Here is a 22747-nt window from a genome sequence, read left to right as displayed (position 1 = left end):
GGGAGATATATTTCAGCTCTTCTTATTAGATTCCCATACTAATATTACATATAAAAAAGTTATCTTAGTGACGCATCAATTCTTGGATTTCAATTCTGACACTTCTTAGTGGTATGTAACGAGAATCTGAGAAAACTTACATCAAGAAGAATCCGTTTTACTAATTAGGAAAAACTGCAAAAACTAGACCTGGCTGAGGTTACTCTGAACTGTTTGGCAGCACAATAGTGAATGTATAGTACATGCAATACAACATATTTTATGGCCGTATGGAGGATTGAAATGCATGTTTGTTATAGCCACGAAACTATAATAATAAATAAAAATATGGTACCTTACCTCGTCACACTGATTTTTTTAATAATGTCATATTATATGTTGTGAGATGAGAGTCTCACCGTCAGGAGTTCAAAAGGTCTACGAAAGTTAAAAACATGATACAAACTAACATTTAACGGAAACACACACACACAAACTTAATGAATAAAACAAGTGTCTCGCAGCTGCCTGATTAGTCCAGGCTCGTTGTTTTACGTGCCCAGTAGGCCTACTATGAATCTGTTCGGTACACTAGTTATTGCACTGCTGATTTATTTATTGAATTTATTTTTGTATTGGATGCTAAATATTCAAGTTTAATTTTTATAAAACACTGACAACAAATTTTTAAAGCTGACAGTGAGAATTATATCTCAAAACACGTAATGCAACATCCGTGTAAAAAAACTAATTTAAAGATTTTTGGTCAAGTAGGTAACTACACAAACAGTATTGAACGAAGAGTTCACTGAATAATAAAAAGGAGCTCAGTTAACAATCAATAGCCTTCAATGACTAACTAAAAAGCAAACACAACACCGATTCCAGAGCTTACAATTTACCAAATAATCTGGGGTTGCAGCAAGCTTGATAACTTCAATATTAATTTAAATCCAAAATCATAAAAAAAGGAATGTGAAATGCTGAAATGTGTTTGAATTCACATATGTTTTTTTTTCTATTAGGACAAGAAGCTTATAAATTGCACTTAGTCCTATAAGAACCTTTGCGCTGCTTCCGGAATGATAGGATATTCAGGATGGGTAAGGTTAGGTAGTAGGGGCCGCCTCCTATCAAGATCCATGAGGAAAAATTAGGGCACTACATCTCAAAGTCATGTCTCCCCGGAAGAAGGGGAGGCCAGCTCTGAACCAGCCTCTCCAATCAAAGTAGGCAGGGGGTGGCACACCGTTGTTGAGGTTAACAAGAACCTCTGAGGTTAGGGAACAAACCCCACCAACTCCAACAGTCATCTCTCGCATTAGACTAGACCTATCAAATTACCCACGAACCACAGAATCTCAACATTTGCGGTTAATGAAGTGCCGCTCCTGGACATCCATAAGGTTGCCCAGATTGAAGTGACACATCGGTTTTTGCTGTGCCCAGTGGTGGGTTCAACTGGAAGGTATAAACTAGCCAGAAGTGATCCTTGCTGGGTGATTCACATATGTTACAGGAAGCTTTAATTGAGAACCTGCTGACCCTAGTATAACTTTTAATTGACACACCAGAACAATTATTCTTTAAAAACACATAAGTTTTGAACAAGACAAAACCTATGGTTGTGCTTACTCTTCTTTTACAGTTACACTTAATATTACACTGAATATGTTATATTACCTTTTCCGTTGTATTCCACTTTGCCTTTGCCAACCTTGGCATTGATGATCCACATCCCCTCATTCCCTGCAGAGTTTTTCACCTTGAAGCAGTAGATGCCTCGTACTTTCTCAATGAGGTTCTCCTTGTCATCCTTCATGGCTCCCTCAAGCACGGCGAAAAGGGGAGTGGCCTTGAAGACCGAAGGATCCTCAACAACACCGGTTAAGTAGTGTCCACTATAGTGCAAAACAATGCATGTTAATTTTGCCTGATATACTTATTGACATTTTAGATAAAAAATATAGTACGATGGACATAAAAATAACGATTACAAAAAAAAGTACCCTGATTTTCATTTTAATGGAAGACAACACTAAATATCTACATAATTGCTATTATATTTAGCATAAATTGTTAATTTGTACTATTACTTTTGATTAGCATAGTTTAGGATGTATATCCTGAAAGTCAAACTAATTATTCATAAATTTAGTTCAGTTTTGACATTTAGGGGATTTATTTTCTAGATCTTTCCTCCGTACAACTCAGCAAAATTAATTTTAAAAAATTGGAACTTTTTTCACATGAAAAGAGAATGTGGTGAATGATATTAACCTGTAATAATAAATTAAATCACACAATGTACATATCTTCAATTTTTATTACCATTTCCACTTACTTGGATTTTCATTTATTTGGATCACTTCCAGTCTAATTTATCTAGATTAATGAGGTTGTACTTTATTTTATACGATTATTTTGAGATTAATCTGATAAAAAAATACCACCAATTTGAAAAGAATAACGGAAATCATTTACCTTCAATAACACGTAAATTACATTTGTTTAAATCATTCCTAATTTCACCCTTTGAGTGCCAAGTATTTATTGAGTGGGTGTACTGAGAAGTGCCAGGTATTTTTCTAGTGGGTGTACCTAAAAGTGCCACCCCTTTTTGAAGGGATTTTGCAAGGTTTCAGTAAAAAATTCACAGATTGATTATTTAATAAGCTATCGACATACTTTTTTGTAATTTTTCTCTGAAAACTCTGCCTAATTAACATAAAATAACAAAGTTACCATAAATTTAAATTTAGGAATATCAAAAATGGAATTACGTCAAAACATTCAAGAATTTTTTTAAATTTCATTTTTTAACCTAATTATCATTACCAAAGAAATTATCCTTTTCTTTGTCCATATCAATGGAAAGGGTATTCAATTGTCTGTAAATCTAGAAAAATGTATATCATTTCTCCAATAAAATTCAACAATATTATACAACATTTAAGAAACTAATGTCACATTGTTCTCGGTAGCCATGTCAACAAAAATTTGTATATATGAGTTCTAGATTGATTTTCGTTCAGGTCAATTAATCCGAAGTGTACTATAACAATTTATTTTGATAAGAACAGTTCTTCATGAACAATTTAATATGATATTAGTTTTAAAATATAAAGTTCTTGATTTTTTGTCATTTTTTTCCCGAACGTCCGGTAAAATTAGACGGCACTTTTCAGACACCTTTGACGTCTGGTAAAATCAGACGTTGGCATTAAAAGGGTTAAGATTCACAAACACAAAATTTACTGCAGTATTACATTTGAGGTCCTGGGAAGGCCTTCTGGTAAAGAGCGACAACGACGGCACCGCCCAGTCCTATGTTGTGCTGCAGAGCTAAGGAAGCTCCGGGTACTTGTCGCCTCCCAGCCAGTCCTCGCAGCTGCCAGCACAACTCGGCACATTGTGCGATCCCTACAACATTGTACCAACATTAATATGAGCAATGTAAGTATGAACTCTGAATAGCTGACAACTAAGAATAACAACATGTTTGTGTTAACCCTTTTAGCCCCGGCGTCCGATATATCGGACAGAGGTGGTCTAGCTAAAATGCCTAACGTCCGATATACCGGGCGTCTCGAGAATTTAATGTAGCTGGCTAATAATATGTCCAAATGCCATCAGTTTCGGTATAGTAGTCGGTGAAGAAACGGGCTGCATGCAAAAACAATAAACCTTCCAATTGGCATCGTATTTCGTTGTCGTTGAGCGTAGTTTATTTGTCGATGTCAGCTGTCAGATGACTTCAGTTGCATTGTTTTTGTATGCTGACTTATAACCTCAATTAGTTTGGTTGAAAGCGGTTGTTTTTCGTGTGATTTATTATATTATTAGTAAAAAAAACATGAGTAAACGTCGTAGAGAAAAGTTACCAGTGAGTGAAAACACTTTGATAAACACTATTATTAGTGGTGAATGTGCTATTTTTGAAGACAATGAATTGAGTTGTTTATATACAAATGTATATATTGTAAATATTATTTCTTTTAATTTTTTGAAAAATTAAACAAGTTTTAGTCTTAAAAACCATTACAATTAGTTTGTGTTATTTTACAATTATTATTATTTCAAAAGTGCAAAAACAAGTATACATATCTGTATACTTCTACTGACGTGTATGTGGAAATATATGAAGAAGTGCTTATGCAGCAATACAATTAATTGGATATATCTCCTGCATTTATCAAGGAAAGTTCTTCAAATTTTGTGTGTGTAGTAAGAAATATGTGTACAACAAAATTGCTTCATTTTTCAGGGGCTACAATTTTTTTTCTACCCTTTATGTATGTCCAAACTATAAAAAATAAAAAAAACTAAAATTTTATTTAAGTATATATACGCTAAAAAAAACAAATCATTCTGTAAAAGTACTTTTTTAACTATTACATCTAAGAGTACACTTATTTGTGAACAATTTAAAACAAAAACCTAAAAATTATCTTCAAAAATAAGAAAACTAGATGTATTTTCCCTCAATTCTGCACTACGGCCCCTTATCGCCATGGGCTTTCTGGCAAGTCCATGGAAAAATGGCTGGGGTTAAAATTCTAACAGACAGTAAATCTCATAAATCTGAATATAACAAAAAATATAATAATTATATAATTTACTATTTCTAATACTTGTATAACCCTGGATAACTACAATACCAACACATACGGGGTATTTCAAAATTGGGAAGCTACACATTTAGCAAAGTAATAAATAAATTAAATAAACATACAAATATGGGCCTACATCTTATTTTAGTGCCTGTCAGTGTTTTATTACTTAAAAACCTCATAGTTCATAAACAGCTGTTATGATCTTTAAATCTTTCACAGCTGTTTGTCTTATACATCACAACAATTTCAACTGTTTTACCAAGCAGGAAGCAAAAGTTTCACTGCATCAAGTTTCATGAAATCCAATATGGCAACAAAAACAAAAAACAAAAAGCAAGAGAATCTCTTTTTAAACAAAGCTTTATCAAGACTAGACGCAATCGCCACAGAAAACATCAGCAATGGGCTTTACTGAAATGTATTACACATTTCTAGTAGGGGATATGCTTAATGTGTTTCTACCCTGCACAGTAGTACTTAGCGAAATATTTGGTACCTTCATCAATTCTGAAAAACTTTAAACATCAAATACACTACACATACTTTTTGATAGTCTCCCATATGTTTCCATCTATACAGGGTCTCCGGGAATACAGGAAATAGTTAACTGGCTGGCCAAAAACAAGTGATATCATAATCGAAGAAATTTTGACAATCTTGCATCAAAACTTGCCCAAAATAATTGATTGTCTGATGAAGTCTTCATGCTTATAAAAATGCCAGTTGCATGTCTTCAACACACTTCCTGTGCCACAAAAGTGGTTACACCATCAACCAATTGCTTTATCATCTGGTGAATTTTGACATTGATACTCGAAACTGATGCTGCACACTAACAATCGATTTTAATTCTGCGCACCACAGAACACACTGTGCCTTCTGTTGCACTGTAAACATCGTACTTGCGACTGGCACCAGACGTATCAGTCGCGATAACACGATTGCAACCGCACAACTTTGCTGCGCATGCCAAGGTTAACGTTTCCTCTTATGCTACATAGAAAATGTAACTTTTATTTCAATTTGACGTTTTGTTGTTTTGAATAATTTTTAAGTAAGGGCCGTTCAAAATCCAGGCATCCTTTTACGGAGACCCTGTATTTCTTTCAAAATGTTAACTGCAACTTTGATACGTACAAAATACAACTACTTATGACATCCAAACTCGAAACCTACTCCCTACTCCTCCAAGTAGAATCTTAAACTTATCTGCCAAAAGATCAAATTCGATAATGCAAGAAGTAAATTGTACAAGTTTCAATGTGGTGTGAACTGGAAGATTTTGATGATAGTTAAAAGGTGAACTGTTTGAAGGCATTTATTTCATAGTGTACTGCCAGCTTTACCTGTAGCTCCGAGTGGATGACCCTTGGATATCAGTCCACCGCTGGGGTTCACCACGTGACGCCCACCGTAGGTGTTGTTACCACTGTCAATGAATTCCCCAGCCCGGCCAGGGGGACAGAGTCCTAGAGCCTCATAAGTTATCATTTCGTTGGCCGAGAAGCAATCATGCAGTTCTATGACATCCACATCTGCCGGCCTATAATTGGTTTTGCTGAACAGCTTCTGAGCTGCACAACGTGTCATATCGTAGCCCACCTGTCAAACAAATTCATCCATTAGTAATTAACACTTAGTTTACCCATATGCAATGTGTGATGAAACCCACAAATACGGACATGTTATGTCTTCTGACACATCGCTAAGGACTCAGAGACAAAACGTTAAGCATAAAATTAAAATTTAATTAAGTCAAAAAATACTAACCAAGTTCATGAGGCTGTTGGAGCTGAAAGTGGTTGGTAGATCTGAGCACATCTCCATTCCCACAATGAGCACAGCATTTGCTTGGAGTCCATGTTGAATAACGAACTCCTCATTGGCTAGTATGGCAGCTGCTGACCCATCAGATGTCGGACAACACTGCAACTTGGTGAGGGGACCAAACACTCTTGGTGATTGGAGGATCATATCCATAGAGTACTCTTCCTGGAATTGAGAGTACCTGCAACCACAAAACTGTGTGTAGAGAGAACTCTTAAGACTGAAAGTACTGTCAACCACAACTTTCATTATGAAAATTCATTATGAATCTATAGAAGTATTTAGAGATTATTTCTGAAACCGAGAGTACCTCCAAACTCAAACCACAGACACTCAATTATGTATAGTATAGTAAAAGTATAGTAAAAACTGTCATTGTGCACCGTAATAAGTGGTACCTTCGATATCTGGGCTGGTGACAAACAATAAAATGTTTCATAACTTTGAGGTGTTTTTCCTTCCAACAACTTCACCTGCACTAATTTTCTAACAATTACATTGGTAAAGAAATATCAGTGCTGTAGTGTGTTGTATTCTTATATAATATGATAAATATTTTTTTTATTTTTTATTTCTGGATGTTTCATATATTGTCTTAAAATAACATTTTATTTATAGCCTACCCTTTTGAACTGTGTTTATCTTATATAAACAACAAAAACCATTCTCAGCTAAAAATATCCAGTACAGTAGGTTAGTTTTACAGCTTTAAAATAGGATAACCATTTGTTTACTTTGTGATACATTTTAAAATTTCACTGGAAGCAGTTCTAGCGCAGTATTCAATGTTTTCATAGTGCCTTCAAAACATAAAACGCAATATTTGCAATGCATTTGTCAAATAAAGACCATCATGTTACAATTCCATGTCTGGCTGGCATCATGTTAGAACGAATAAGTAAGTTTTTACTGTGTTTCAGTTCCACAAGCAAACAAATCATTGCATACAATTCAGCAACATATATAGTTTAATATAACATATAGTTTAGAACATAACAATAGACAATATTACAATCTTTGAGATTAGAATGGTGTCATTATATGGAAGTGACACAATGTCCCATAACTGTTTTGAGATATTTAGAAATCAATTTAAAAAACCAAATAAATATAAATCAAAACTCTGTCTTGTTGTAGTGGCAGCCTCCCCACAGACTGTTTTAAATTTGTCATACAATTTGTTGTAACATACAACATTTGCCACAGATAAAATAATTAAGCATGGAGAATTCTAGATCTAAAGAAGTTCACTTTCAGGAAAGAACCTTTATAGAGCAATAAATTTTACTTTGAACTTTGGTACAAATTAGGGTTCATCACACGGGTTTAAACTATACCAGGATACAAAAGCTCTCACAACTTTTATCATTACCTCACTATAAATTAGACACAGATAAAATAGTTTTACCTGTAAAATACATGTATGTGCTTATAAAAAAACGGTTCAATTAATTTAAAAAAATAATGTGTACTCACGGGTTGTTCACAGAATGTTTATGGTTCTTATATGCGATTTTAGCCATGTGTTGGGGAGTGGTTCCGAAACGTGCCATATGTTCGATCCCTGCGTTGCCGAACAACTGAGCTGTGAGAGGTGCAGCGTCCAAGCCCACTAGATCCACCATTTTCTGCACATGTTTATCCATAGGATTGGTTCTGTCGTCAAACTGAAAGCCACAGAAGAAATTTAGTTTTCAATATCAAACTCAGTTAAATACATAAAACTTTTGTAATCCAGCATTCAATAATCCTTAATATTCGAAAATCTGACACCACTAGCACCAATTCCACAATTTTTACATTCCAACACAATTGTTAAACCAATTTTTACCAATTTATTTATACATGCAAGGTTGTGTTTTTACAGATTTTTAAAGGCTATTTTAAAGGTAGGTTTACTAAAATTTGTGGTTAAAAATCCGATAAACTATGCCTGTATAAAAATTTTACGAAAAAAAAGTTTTTTTATACAAATCGAATAGAAACCACGGGTATCCAACTACAAACCAATGTAAAACTTTGAAAAAATTTCTGGTAATAAGGAAACACATCAAAAGACAGTAGTCAGTATAAAGAAAGTAAGTTTGTTAACATTTTATGTAATGGGGAACAAATTATAATATAACACATAGAAAAAGTATACCACTGAATAGATTTCCTTTTTTTCAACTTAAAATTTATTGTTAAATCCTTTCCAGAGAGTTTATGTTGAGGATTTTAATAGTTATAACTGGTTTGTCCTGTACTTTTATTTTCAAATGCTTGATCCTAGTTTACTTTTATCTAAATATTAGAACTAAAGTTAACTCCATCCCGTTAAGATAGTATTGGAAAACAAGAAAAACGTCACACTAGGCCTACCTTGGACGAAAGGGAGCCTCTCTCCATCTTCTCGAATCCTGGGGATAGCACACAGCTGGCATTACCCGACTCTATCCCATTTACATAGTATTGGAAAACAAGACAAACGTCACACTACCTTGGACGAAAGGGAGCCTCTCTCCATCTTCTCGAATCCTGGGGATAGCACACATCTGGCATTGCTCGACTCTATCCCGTTAAGATAGTATTGGACAACAAGACAAACGTCACAGTACCTTGAACGACAGGGAGCCTCGAATCCTGGGGATAGCACACAGTGGCATTGCTCGACTCTATCCCGTTAAGATAGTATTGGACAACAAGACAAACGTCACAGTACCTTGAACGACAGGGAGCCTCTCTCCATCTTCTCGAATCCTGGGGATAGCACACAGCTGGCATTGCTCGACTCTATCCCGTTAAGATAGTATTGGACAACAAGACAAACGTCACAGTACCTTGAACGACAGGGAGCCTCTCTCCATCTTCTCGAATCCTGGGGATAGCACACAGCTGGCATTGCTCGACTCTATCCCGTTAAGATAGTATTGGACAACAAGACAAACGTCACAGTACCTTGAACGACAGGGAGCCTCTCTCCATCTTCTCGAATCCTGGGGATAGCACACAGCTGGCATTGCTCGACTCTATCCCATTAAGATAGTATTGGACAACAAGACAAACGTCACAGTACCTTGAACGACAGGGAGCCTCTCTCCATTCTTCTCGAATCCTAGTATTGGATTCTAGTATTGGATAGCACACAGCTGGCATTGCTCGACTCTATCCCGTTAAGATAGTATTGGACAACAAGACAAACGTCACAGTACCTTGAACGACAGGGAGCCTCTCTCCATCTTCTCGAATCCTGGGGATAGCACACAGCTGGCATTGCTCGACTCTATCCCGTTAAGATAGTATTGGACAACAAGACAAACGTCACAGTACCTTGAACGACAGGGAGCCTCTCTCCATCTTCTCGAATCCTGGGGATAGCACACAGCTGGCATTGCTCGACTCTATCCCGTTAAGATAGTATTGGACAACAAGACAAACGTCACAGTACCTTGAACGACAGGGAGCCTCTCTCCATCTTCTCGAATCCTGGGGATAGCACACAGCTGGCATTGCTCGACTCTATCCCGTTAAGATAGTATTGGACAACAAGACAAACGTCACAGTACCTTGAACGACAGGGAGCCTCTCTCCATCTTCTCGAATCCTGGGGATAGCACACAGCTGGCATTGCTCGACTCTATCCCGTTAAGATAGTATTGGACAACAAGACAAACGTCACAGTACCTTGAACGACAGGGAGCCTCTCTCCATCTTCTCGAATCCTGGGGATAGCACACAGCTGGCATTGCTCGACTCTATCCCGTTAAGATAGTATTGGACAACAAGACAAACGTCACAGTACCTTGAACGACAGGGAGCCTCTCTCCATCTTCTCGAATCCTGGGGATAGCACACAGCTGGCATTGCTCGACTCTATCCCGTTAAGATAGTATTGGACAACAAGACAAACGTCACAGTACCTTGAACGACAGGGAGCCTCTCTCCATCTTCTCGAATCCTGGGGATAGCACACAGCTGGCATTGCTCGACTCTATCCCGTTAAGATAGTATTGGACAACAAGACAAACGTCACAGTACCTTCAACGACAGGGAGCCTCTCTCCATCTTCTCGAATCCTGTGGATAGCACACAGCTGGCATTGCTCGACTCTATCCCTTTAAGATAGTATTGGACAACAAGACAAACGTCACAGTACCTTGAACGACAGGGAGCCTCTCCCCATCTTCTCGAATCCCAGGGATAGCACATAGCTGGCATTCCTAGACTCTATCCCATTTACATAGTATTGGAAAACAAGACAAACGTCACACTACCTTGGACGACAGAGAGCCTCTCTCCATCTTCTCGAAACCCAGAGATAGCACACAACTGGCATTGCTCGACTCAATCCTGTCACAAACAGTATTGGAAAACAAGACAAACATCACATTACCTTGGACGACAGAGAGCCTCTCTCCATCTTCTCGAATCCCAGGGCAAGCACACAGCTGGCATTACCCGACTGTATGATTTGTTTGGCCAGCATCAGTGCTGAAGACCCAGTTGAGCAGTTGTTGTTCACATTGAAGATTGGAATATTCATGATACCCGCCTCGTACAGTGCTCGCTGTCCAGATGCTGAGTCACCTGCCGATATACATTTGGTTTAGTTCCAAGAGTTGTATAAGAAATTATTTGTATATAAGGTAAAAATAATTAGTAACTGTTTTGTTACCTTTATTAGTGGACTATCTTCTATAATTTACAAAAGAAGAATGAACCAACTATTGCTTCGCCATGAGCAGTTATTGTGTTTCATTTCATCAAAGTGTTAAAAATTGTTAAACAATTGTTAAATTCCAAATTTAAATTGATTTCCAAATGTTGTCATAAGAAAACGATTTTCTAAGTGAGAATGGCTTTATTATCATAGGAAGATAATTATGCTACATAATTTTGATAATCATAGGTTTTTTTTTAATATCTTATAAACAGTACTGTCAATTGATACCCTAGTTTTTTATTAATTAGATTACCTAATACACGGTAATACAAATCATTAAATAAATGTGATTGCATAATTGAAGTGTTTGTGTAGAAATGTCAGCCCATAAAAAATGTTAATTAATCCATTAAAAATGGTAATTAGCTGATTGCCCCTTGCTACTATTCACTTGCATGCTTTGTTTCGAGAACATCTAAAAACAACATAAAACCAAGAGAAAACTATCAGCTGATTGCCCCTTGCTACTATTCACTTGCATGCTTTGTTTCGAGAACATCTAGAAACAAAAACCAAGAGAAAACTATCAGCTGAGTGTCCCTTGTTAATGTTCACTTTCATGCTTTGTTTGGAGAAGAAGCAACGTAAAAAGCTATGGAAAACTATCACCTGATAATTTACTTAATTGATACAATTCAGTTCAAAACAAGGCATTGTTGCAGCTGTGTTAATTTAGCATTATTAGTTAAGCCAGATTTTCATACCACTGTACACAGGAAAAAAGCCACCTGTGTATACTAATGGTGAAATTTGCTATTTCACTACAGTCTACACTATACTTACTACTATCCTAAATTTGATCTAAATTAAACGAGGGGAAATAAAAAGACAGAATGTAAGCAGCTGATAACAAGACAGACCAAGGTTGTGCGCCAGTTCATCGACCGATCGGTGACAAAGCCAGATCAGCTGTTCTGTCCAACTGAGACCTGACTAAGCCAATAATGTCAAACGCCGGGTGACCGACGGTGGGGTTAGACATCTTTTATTAATACTTACAGACAAGATGAATAGTGACAAGGGCTAATCCAAAGGGGAGAGGGGCTAACGGACTGAAACCCCTAATAGGGTGAAACAGCGGGTTACTGCATTTTAAGGCAGCAGCTTTACACAATCTTAAAAAATTAAAGAATGTTATATTTGAGTGCTGTAGTTAAAAGTAATTACTGATCATACTGTAGCAATTTAGGTGATGCGATCGAATTTTGGTTGGCTTAATTCTTTTTTAATTTCAAAATTTTTTCCTACCTTTGTCTAATAAAACGGAAATGTATGTTTTATTATTCTGCGAGGAATTTATAGAACTAATTTGGGACATGTTTATATCAGATCCATAGCAAACGGTTAAAGTGTATAAGCCTAACTATGAAATAGCGCAAAATTACTAACTTAAATGCTTATAAAATCCTTATTGGCTGATAATCTTTTTTAAATATTTGTTCTGCCTTCAGATAATGTATGTTATAAGGCTAACACTTTAAAATTTTACAAAATGTAACCCAGCCACAAATAGACACAACACTTTAATTATTGAAGGTCTGAAATTTAAAAAATAACCATAAAAAGATAATTATAAAGAGAACCTCACTGGCAAATTTGACAAAACCATTTCTAAATTTTCTGTTGAATGTGCCCTAACCCGTAAGCTCTAATCAGCGTTAACAAGTTATGAATGACTAGATTTGTGGGTCAAAGACCGTCAAATGCTTACAACACGTTTGCAGCCTTGGAACTGCGTGCATTCACCATTCTCCATTCTTGAATCGTAAGCACCTGGTTGTGGTAACCAAAATGCGTTAATTAGTAACGCAGGTGTACAGATCACGTGGACGCTTCCTGGAACTGCGACTGCTTGCAGTTCCAAGCCCGGCTGACTATTTCCAATCCAATTATCTTTATAGCGATAAGACGTTCGACTCAGGTAGTTTCACTGATAACGCTGTAATAGCTTATTGTTACAGTAGTAGTAGTTTACGATACAGAACACTGACAACTTATTTAGTCTGTGATGTAGAATGTTGTATGAAACTGTTTCAGGGTTAAGATTAAGATTTAGAAAAAAATTAAATCTTCGGCATAGGTTTTTGACCAAATTTGAAAATTTAATTAAGAAACCGAGGATCCACATACACCTTAGTTGCTACTGCGGTGGCAGGGCGGAGGTATTTAGAGTAAGATCGGGGATATAAAATATTTTGATATTGGTATACAGCTCAGTCAATGTCTTTTTTTTTTCGATTTTAAAACGCAAAAAATTAAATCCAGTACTGATTCAAGGATGATTTTTTTTTATGTATATAACTCACGCGACCCTAAGAACGAGACGAAACCCTTAGGTAGGCGCGACCAGTTCAGCGGAACATTTTGAAGAAAATATCAGAATAGTTTTGATTTATACATTACATTATTCAGTAGAATTTTTCTTCTTTCTAATTCCGGGCAAAAGTGTGACGCAAAGAAACTTTCTGTGTAACCGGGACATACATTAAAACCTGGAGATGATAAGTTATTGTTTCTAAAGCACAACACGCATAATCATATCATTGAACTCACAGATAAAGGAGCCTGTTTTCTATCTGGGCGGTTCATGATAAGATAAAACATTATGTAGGACAAGGCCGAACTTTTCGAGTCCAGGGCTTGTGTACAATAAACAGAAAAGGTCATAGTAAAGCACGAGTGTGTAAAGCTTCTTTTTCTGAATAATGTAATTACACAATATTATTGTCACAACTACGGATAATTTGAGTAGTATGTGAGAAATGGTACAACCATCGAATGAGTGGCTTTGGAAGTAACTAGCGAGCATCTCGACTTCTGGAGTGACAACTATACCAAACTGCTGCTTGGGTTATCAAGGGCATGTGAAGGACATCATCTCCTCCCTGCTTTAAGATGATACTAGTATACAAGTGATACTTGGTTAAGTCATTGTTATCTCAAGGAAAGGGTTGATAGTTGACATGCGTGTAATCAGTACCCAAAATGAAATGTTGATCATTCACGATGAAAGATTTGACACAAGTTTAGCCACAGATGTCACGGATGACATGTTCACTGGCAACCGAAAGAGGGAAACAGCTACAAACAGGCACGACTTGCCGACCTGATCGGTACGGTCAAAGACCGGGCTTTAGCAATGAATTCCCTTTCCATTGCTCGCTTACTCGAGGCAGGTGGTGCCTCTTTATTGGCGTGCTCAAGAGGTGAGGCGAAGGTAAGGGTGAGATGAATTACCCTGACATCCAGCGACCGACTTGTGTGCTCAAGGGGAACGGGGTGGTAAGTGACATACCCTAGCATCCAGTGATTGACTTGTTTGCTCAAGGGGAAGGGAAAGAACGGGGGAAATATTTTACAATTAATTCGAACATGAACACCATCGAAGTATCTAAGGATTCTCCGACCACAGAAATACATTACAGTTTAATACCCCAAATACTGAGGGGTGGGGGAGGGGTACTGGTCTGTGAAAATGTGTAATGTAAGCGTATAACGATAAGTTGTACACAATTTTAACGACGAGACAAACGATAACATAAGAAAATAGCACTTTTAACTACTTTATAAAAAATTGTGATCTTAAGTTACTTAACTAAATATGAAACTAATAATATTATTTGTGTTGGTAACGTTCGTGGGATAGTAAGACTAATGCGTTACGAGGGAGATTAATTAAAACAATATTATACCTATATTTCACAAACAAATTAAAATAAACGATTGGATTACGTAACGAATAGAACCCACGGAGAGTGCACGTGACATAATTAGCAGACTTTATTAATCGAGTGTATACTGCGACTAGGCTTCCGCATCCGTTCCCCTTCTCCTAGACCGAGTGATATAATTAGTACAGGACTGTGGAGGGGTGCGCTGTGACGAGCAGCGTTCAACATGAGACGAATACTGCAACACCCGATACTGAGGACTTCCTCCTCGGATCCTCCGATAATAATGAATTTGTTCTAGTCAGATATACAAATCACAATAAAACTAAAACATTTTGATTCTTGTTCCGACAGAAGCTATTGTTTGATATTGCTGACATTTTACATGTTAAATACCATGGGGGACACTCATGTTCGATGTTTTATCAAGCAATAAAAGCCAGTTAGTTACTGAGGTATACTAATGACCGCTTTAGAATGAATTCCTTCGCGCTCGCACATTGTTTTCCCTTATCGCGGCTTATGGCTCTCCCTTATCGCTGTGTATCGCTCTCTCTTATCGCTGTGTCTCACTCTCTCTTATCGCTGTATATATTAGGGATATCGCTGTTATTTATTAGGGATAATTTGTGTAAATATAGTAGAACAGGAAATTCCTCAGTTTAGGTCAGCAGATATAATAAGAATTAAGTTTTAGTTTTTTAAGTAATGAGTTTAATCTTTTAGCTACTTATAGAATATTGCAATCGACAATAAATCAGTTTGTTGGCGAATTATTTGGTTATTTAAATGGGGAAAGTGTTAATAAACCTGCAATAAATTTATTAATACTTGGTGATCACAACGTGGATATACTAAGTGGGGATACTTATGATGTAGATTAATTACAAAATAAAGCTGGCAAGTTTAGGTCTAGAATTAGTAAATGAACCAACACGAGTAACAAATAATATTTCTCAGACTTGCATTGATTCACGTGTTTGTTAGATTAGCCAGTAAACGTAAAATTTGAGTGTAAAGCTTATGTATTGCAGACACAGATAACAGATCACTACATGACGGGCCTACGGTTGTGGGGTGTGATGGGAGGGATGCGGGGGGACCGGTCAGCTGACTGTGCTGCCTCCGCCCCTCCCCGCGTCACCTTCGCTAGGGTCTGTTATGATAGACTGATAAGCTTACTTGAGACTGTAGACTGGTCTATAGTAAAAACACAAGGTGATGCGTCAATTGCTTATGATGTCTTTGAAGCGCAACTTTTTACTTGTATTTCTGCCTGTACATTCGAAGTTGGGGAGTGACAGTAATGTTGACAAAAAACTTAAGCCTTGGATAACAAATAACATATGTAGACGTATTAAAAAAAGAAATGAGTTATTTAATAAAGTTAAGTATAGATCTAGTGATGATAAGTTTAAGCAGTATTACATACGTTTTAGAAATAAACTAAAGAAAGATATAAAGCTAGCGAAAATTAATTATTATACTGATAAGTTTTGTACAAATAACAGTAATCTGAGAAAAATATGGAATACTGTTAACGAAATAGCCGGCCAAAGAAAAACGACAAAAACACGTTTCTTTAAATATTAATGGTAATATAATAAATGACTCAGAGGCGGTAGCTGAAGAATTTAATAAATACTTTTTAGCTGTAGTAAAAGATGTGGTAGGTAACTATTCTATTGATACTACAATCACAAACATTGGTTTACAGTAATACCTTTACTGAGTGTCATGAAGTTAATTCTATATTCCTGAGGGCAGTTTTGAGCCGGGATGTAGAAAAAGCAATCAATTCTCTAAAAAAATGGTAAATCACCAGGTCTGGATGGCATTAATACAGTGATGCTAAAGAAAATTTAATCCCACAATTTTGGACGTTTTGACTTTTTTAATAGATTTAAGTTTTAAAACAGGAGTTTTTTTTCCAGAAAAGTTAAAAAATACAGTAGTAATACCAATACATAAGAGTGGCTCAGCAAGCAATTGTTCCAATTTTAGGCGTATCTCATTAATTTCAACATTTTCAAAGATATATATAGAGAGGTCATGAAAGAAAAAAATGTTAACTTTCCTAAACAAAATAAAATTTTTTTTCTGAAAATCAGTTTGGATTTAGGTTGGGTATGAGTACAGAGCTCGCTTTATATAAGTTTATGGAATCAATAAATGAAGGTATAAATAAAGGAGATAATGTGAGGGGACTTTTTTTGGATATTAAAAAAGCTTTCGATACGGTAGATCATGATTTACTACTAAAGAAATTATATAATTGTGGTTTTAGAGGTGTAGCTCAGAATTGGTTTAAAAGTTACTTAAATAAGAGCAGCAGTGTGTTAAAGTAAATGGTAAGATAAGTCAAATGGGAGAAATATGCTGTGGAGTCCCACAGGGATCAGTTCTTGGAGCGGTCCTGTTTATAATATTTATTAATGACTTATGCAATGGCACGTTTAAGGGTAAAGTAACAGCATTTGCTGACGACACTGGCTCTTTGCTATGTTGGGGGGTCGTGGGACTTAATTAATTATAATATGAATGAGGATTTAAAATTCATTAAAATTGGTGGTTTTTTTAAACAATAAGTTAGTATTAAATACAGAAAAAACCATGTATATTGAATTTTTCATTGCGGAAAGAACGTTAAACTGCAGCAATATTGTTTTTTCAAATGTATTGATTGTTTGCGAAATTCAAAAACCTGCACTCAGTGTTCAAAAATTAACCAAACTTCAAAAACGAAATACTTGGGAATAATTTTTGGATAGTGAATTGAACTGGAAAACTCATATAGAGAGATTGAAAAACAAAGTAATTACCAGTGTGCGTTTGTTTTATTTTTTGAAAGATATTTGTCCATTGGCTGTTTTTAAGATCATTATATTTCGCTTTGATTAATAGTAGGTTAGAGTATGGATAATGTGCTGGGGAGGAACTTATTTTACGAGCTTAAAACCACTTGTTACATTGCAAAAAATTATTTGTGAGATTGATTTTAAAAAAGGAAAAATTTTGTTCGTCTTTTCCATGTTTTCAACAGGCAAAGATTTTGCCACTGAGATCTCTATTTCTATATAAAGTAATAAAAAATGTTTTTTATTGGTGGAAAGATTCTTAGTTCAGGAGAATATTTAAACATTAAAGATTAAGAAAATGCAAATCAATGTCAAGTTCCAAAACCTAATTCAACATTTTATACTAAAACGTTCAATTTTATAGCACCAGATTATTATTAATAAATTGGCAAGCAACATAAAAAGTGAGACAAATTGTATAAAGTTTTTGAGGTTATTGAGAGAATGGTTAATGATTCAGCAAAACACGGAGGCATTTTTACAAATAGTAAGTTAGTTATATTTAATTATTGTTCAATTTATATTTCAAAACTGCGTTAAAGTTGGTTGATTAGTTGTTTACTAAAAGTAGTATTATCTGGTTTTATTTTGTTTATAAATAGTATAATTTGGTTATTATCTGAAATTTAATAATAGGCAGTAAGCACACGTATTGATTGTGATGTTAAATGATTTTAAATTTCTACTTTCTATTTTAAATAAACTGTTTCGCTCTGAGCTCTGAAAACTTTAAGTTTATTTCTGGTTTTATTTTAATGAAGGAACCCCTAATCAGATTAATTATAATCTTAGGGGCCCTATATTTTCTCAAAGTAGTATTTTATTTTTAGTAAAAATGTATAATAAGTTTAAAAGTTAAGTTAGTATATAGGTCAGCCTGGGAAAAAAGTATATTTTGTAAAATGGATAATTGTTGACTTGATATACATAATATTGTTTTTTCATAGTATTGCTATGTGCATTATGTTTCTTGAGAAAATAAATAATTTGATTTGATTTGATTTGATATCACTGTTCCTTATAGCTGTGTATTGCTCTCCCTTATCGCGGCTTATGTCTCTCCCCTTATCGCGGTGTATCGGTCTCCCTTATCGCTGTATATCACTCTTCCTTATAGCTGTGTATCGGTCTCCCTTATCGCGGTGTATCGGTCTCCCTTATCGCTGTATATCACTCTTCCTTATCGTTGTGTATCACTCTTCCTTATAGCTGTGTATCGGTCTCCCTTATCGCGGTGTATCGGTCTCCCTTATCGCTGTATATCACTCTTCCTTATCGCTGTATATCACTCTTCCTTATAGCTGTGTATCGCTCTCCCCTTATCGCGGTGTATCGGTCTCCCTTATCGCTGTATATCACTCTTCCTTATCGCTGTATATCACTCTTCCTTATCGCTGTATATCACTCTTCCTTATAGCTGTGTATCGCTCTCCCTTATCGCGGTGTATCGGTCTCCCTTATCGCTGTATATCACTCTTCCTTATCGCTGTATATCACTCTTCCTTATCGCTGTATATCACTCTCCGTCCGCCACAACACTGCTTATCACTCCCTCTTCCAACTGCCTATCACCAACTCTCCTCCTAACCACCGACTACATACAGACCTCTCTGTACCATTACAATTACATTACCCTCTTTCTTCGCCACCCCACTGTTTATCACCCTCTCTCCTAAACCCATGCACCAGTGTAAAAATCACTTAATTTTAACTATGAGTCCGACTGGCTTGAATTACAAAAAAATATTACTGTGAGTATAAAAATTATTTGATTTAAAGTTTTAATAATTTGGCTTAAAATATCTAAACAAATAAAATGGTTCCCCTGACAAAACAATGTTGCCTACCTCTTCCTTCATTTTCATTAGTTTCAAAGAGGCCGTTCTTTTATTCCAGTATAAAATTCCAAGGAATCCTACTGTCAATAAGCAATAAGGTTATTTGAATTTACAAGTGGTTTATGTTTATTGAACAGTATACATTAACTAGCTTTTCGTGTTTTAACCCGATTCTAACAAACAATGTGGTACCAACAAAGTGTTGCCTTCTGGTCTGCCAACTACTGCCAGAATCCACACTAGGTTAGCAGTGTTAGTGTGAGTGTGGCGGCAACGGGCCTATAATCCTTCGAGGTTACATTTACGGTGACGAAGTATACAACACACAATATTTCGTAAGTCTTGGTACAGATGTTTTGAGTGACAATACAAATAATACTATATTTCGTCAAAATAAGAAACAACTTTCCGTGTATGCCAAATTTAGAACTGTTGTTAACACGTCTTTACACTAATACTCTGTTATGAAACCTAATGAGTATGCCACCGCACTGATACGCCCCTGGGCGGCCGGCCGTGACCCCGCCACATCACCACGTCGCTTCAGTAATGAATTACGAACGGACATTCCGTCGTCCGGAACCGGAAGTGAATTATACAGATGTACTAATGGTGAGGTCGCCATAGCTCAAGTCCGTGGCCTCGTGGTTTCTAACACTAATCACCAACACTAATTAAAATACATCCTAATTTACCGTATTGTTCATTAAATCAGTTTACGGGTACAATACGAAAACAGATATTATGGTGGACATGGAACAGTTCACCAGGAAAAAATTTAACTGAACTATCTACATTTTACAAATACTACATGATCAGCGCCCCCCCTCCCATCGCCACAACACGCCTACGAAATGTATTTAAAACCCCTAACAAAGATATGATTCCCCTAATTTTCGTGTTGCATAAAATTGTGCATCTCATGGATCTTATATTTTAAGAATTCAAATCAAAACAAAAATATTTATGTATGAATGATTCATTTCAATTCAATAAAAAGCCAATTCATTCGATGGCGTGACGTGTTCGCGTGTCGAATCGGATATTCAGAGTAAATAGCGCCACCGTGCACCACTTAACTCTAGAATTGACTATTTCAATCATTCAGTAAAATATAAATGACTGAGTTACACATTGTAATTTCCATTTTGTTATTTCTCAACTTGACTGGTTGGAAGTCCGGTGCAATATTACGCCATTTTGTACCATTATGAAAGAGGGAATGAAAGCCAACAACCAAATATCGTGTATAAAAGATCCAAGCACGGGATCAGTTAGTTGGGCGTGCCAAGACCTGCGTCCTCTTATCGACAACAATCCAATACGACCTACCCGAGTTAAATGTCATACCTCACTCTTAAGTGGTATATACACATACAAACAAGGTAATTACGTATTGAGCAATGGCACTAAAGAACTGGTCGGTCTTCTATACTGTCATCGTAATTTTAAAATTACGTATGAAAACAATAACAATACTCTCTGTAAAAATGGAAGACAAAATTACCGTAAACGTATCCCACACAGGCCTGTTGGATCTCGGAGCGGTCGATTTTTGCATCCGCCATAGCTCTGCCCACGGACTCTACCGCCATCTGGGGATAATCAAAGTTGTCCCTCCTCCCTGGCTTTTTCGAACTGAAACAAAAAAAAAAACAATGTGATAATTATAACTAACAATCATGGAGAAATAACATTGACACAACGTTAATTTGATTCTCTTCATCCCGATTACATTATATTTTGTACCAGTGTTACCAGTAACACCCTATACATTTTAGAGGCTGCCTCCTCTCGACATCCATTATGGATTTTGGGCATTAACTCAGTCATGTCTCCTTAGAAGGAGGGGAAGCCATGTCTATACCAGTTTCTCCAGTGAAAGCGGACAGGAGGAGTACGCCCTTATGGAGCCCTTAAGGGCTTGCAACAGCCCTTCACAATTAGTCACCTTCACCAACTCCAACAGCCATCTCCCGCAGTAGACTAGACCTGTCGATTTACCCTTGAACCCCAATATCCCGAAATTTGCAGTTAGTGATGTGCCGCTCCCGGAATCTATAGGTTGCCAGATAAGCGACACATCGGTTTCTGCTGTACCCAGTGTGGGTTCAACTGGGCTTACTATGTTACAAGGCCAGCCATATATTACAAGGACAATGGATCGATATTCAGGTCTTCGAAAACCAGTTACATCTGTAGTGGCTCAAAATTAACAACAGGCTACAATTTCAGTTCTTATCACATGACAGTAACCAAGTTTAGGTTTATATTATCGCCCTCATAATCGATCAATAGATCACTAAATATATTATAAAACAGGCACAGAGGATTGGCGGTGAAATCGTGTTGATGTCAAATGCTGCTTGACAGATCGCCCAGATCGAATAAGCGCGATTATCTACGCAACATGACCGACGTCTCTCCGTATCTGAAGACGAGTGGGATGACCATCGAATCTAACATATTTTATGAACACATATTTTCACTTGTGCATTTTGAATGATCTGGCTGTGCTTCCGAATCATTCATCCGTTACATAAGGTATTCGATATCACATAAAAATGCTGAAACATTTAGTTGCAGACGGCGGGTTGACTGTATGGGTTGGTGTGTGTCGAAAATCACGAAGTTATGGAGGAGAGGAAGCAGTAGAACACCCAGTAATATAGTTATATATCAATTGTTCGTGAGTTGGTAATGATGTTAACGTACGTTTTAACGTATATCAATTGTTCGTGAGTTGGTAATGATGTTAACGTACGTTTTAACGTATATCAATTGTTCGTGAGTTGGTAATGATGTTAACGTACGTTTTAACGTATATCAATTGTTCGTGAGTTGGTAATGATGTTAACGTACGTTTTAACGATTTGTAACGAAAAGCTATAAATATGGTTTACTAATATCACTCCGAGTTATATTGCGCGTGGACTGAAGAGACCAATAAAAGTGCAATACTGAGCAAACTGGTGTAAACTAGTTGTTACAATTTTCACTCCACTATCACCGACAAAATAGCATACTTTACTGTCGGTTCCATTGCCGTAAAACACTTTATGACGGGTACATGTTCCAGACTTATGGTCAGATTCCGTTATATGCCCCCAACTCTTAAACTTTTTTTCAATGAACTTAGAACGTTATAAAACGATGTAGTTGAGTAACAGAACTAACATTCCATCAATCAACAAGCATTTCCAGGTATTGTGATCGGTATTGTTGTCGCTGTTATCTTATCTTTCTCGAGAATCCC

At 36.5% G+C, this 22747-nt stretch overlaps 1 protein-coding gene across 3 annotated transcripts in view; it reads right to left on the bottom strand.

The window, feature by feature from the left end:
- Window positions 1-22747, bottom strand: part of LOC124369964 (sterol carrier protein 2) — a 55923-nt gene that overhangs the window by 6236 nt on the left and 26940 nt on the right. The window contains exons 3-9 of one of the 3 annotated variants that reach the window (XM_046828196.1): window positions 20999-21119; window positions 10795-10988; window positions 7899-8089; window positions 6366-6603; window positions 5942-6197; window positions 3249-3402; window positions 1663-1880 (exon numbers count right to left, since the gene is read on the bottom strand). In XM_046828196.1, coding sequence (XP_046684152.1) covers window positions 1663-1880; window positions 3249-3402; window positions 5942-6197; window positions 6366-6603; window positions 7899-8089; window positions 10795-10988; window positions 20999-21119 — 1372 coding nt within the window. Of the gene's footprint in view, window positions 1-1662; window positions 1881-3248; window positions 3403-5941; window positions 6198-6365; window positions 6604-7898; window positions 8090-10675; window positions 10736-10794; window positions 10989-20998; window positions 21130-22747 lie in introns of those variants that run through there. The other 2 variants (XM_046828193.1, XM_046828194.1) reach the window with 2 other exon arrangements.

The sequence above is a fragment of the Homalodisca vitripennis genome, chromosome X (genome assembly GCF_021130785.1).
Source record: "Homalodisca vitripennis isolate AUS2020 chromosome X, UT_GWSS_2.1, whole genome shotgun sequence".
Taxonomy (NCBI): domain Eukaryota; kingdom Metazoa; phylum Arthropoda; class Insecta; order Hemiptera; family Cicadellidae; genus Homalodisca; species Homalodisca vitripennis.
This window is presented reverse-complemented; position numbering and strand designations above follow the sequence as displayed.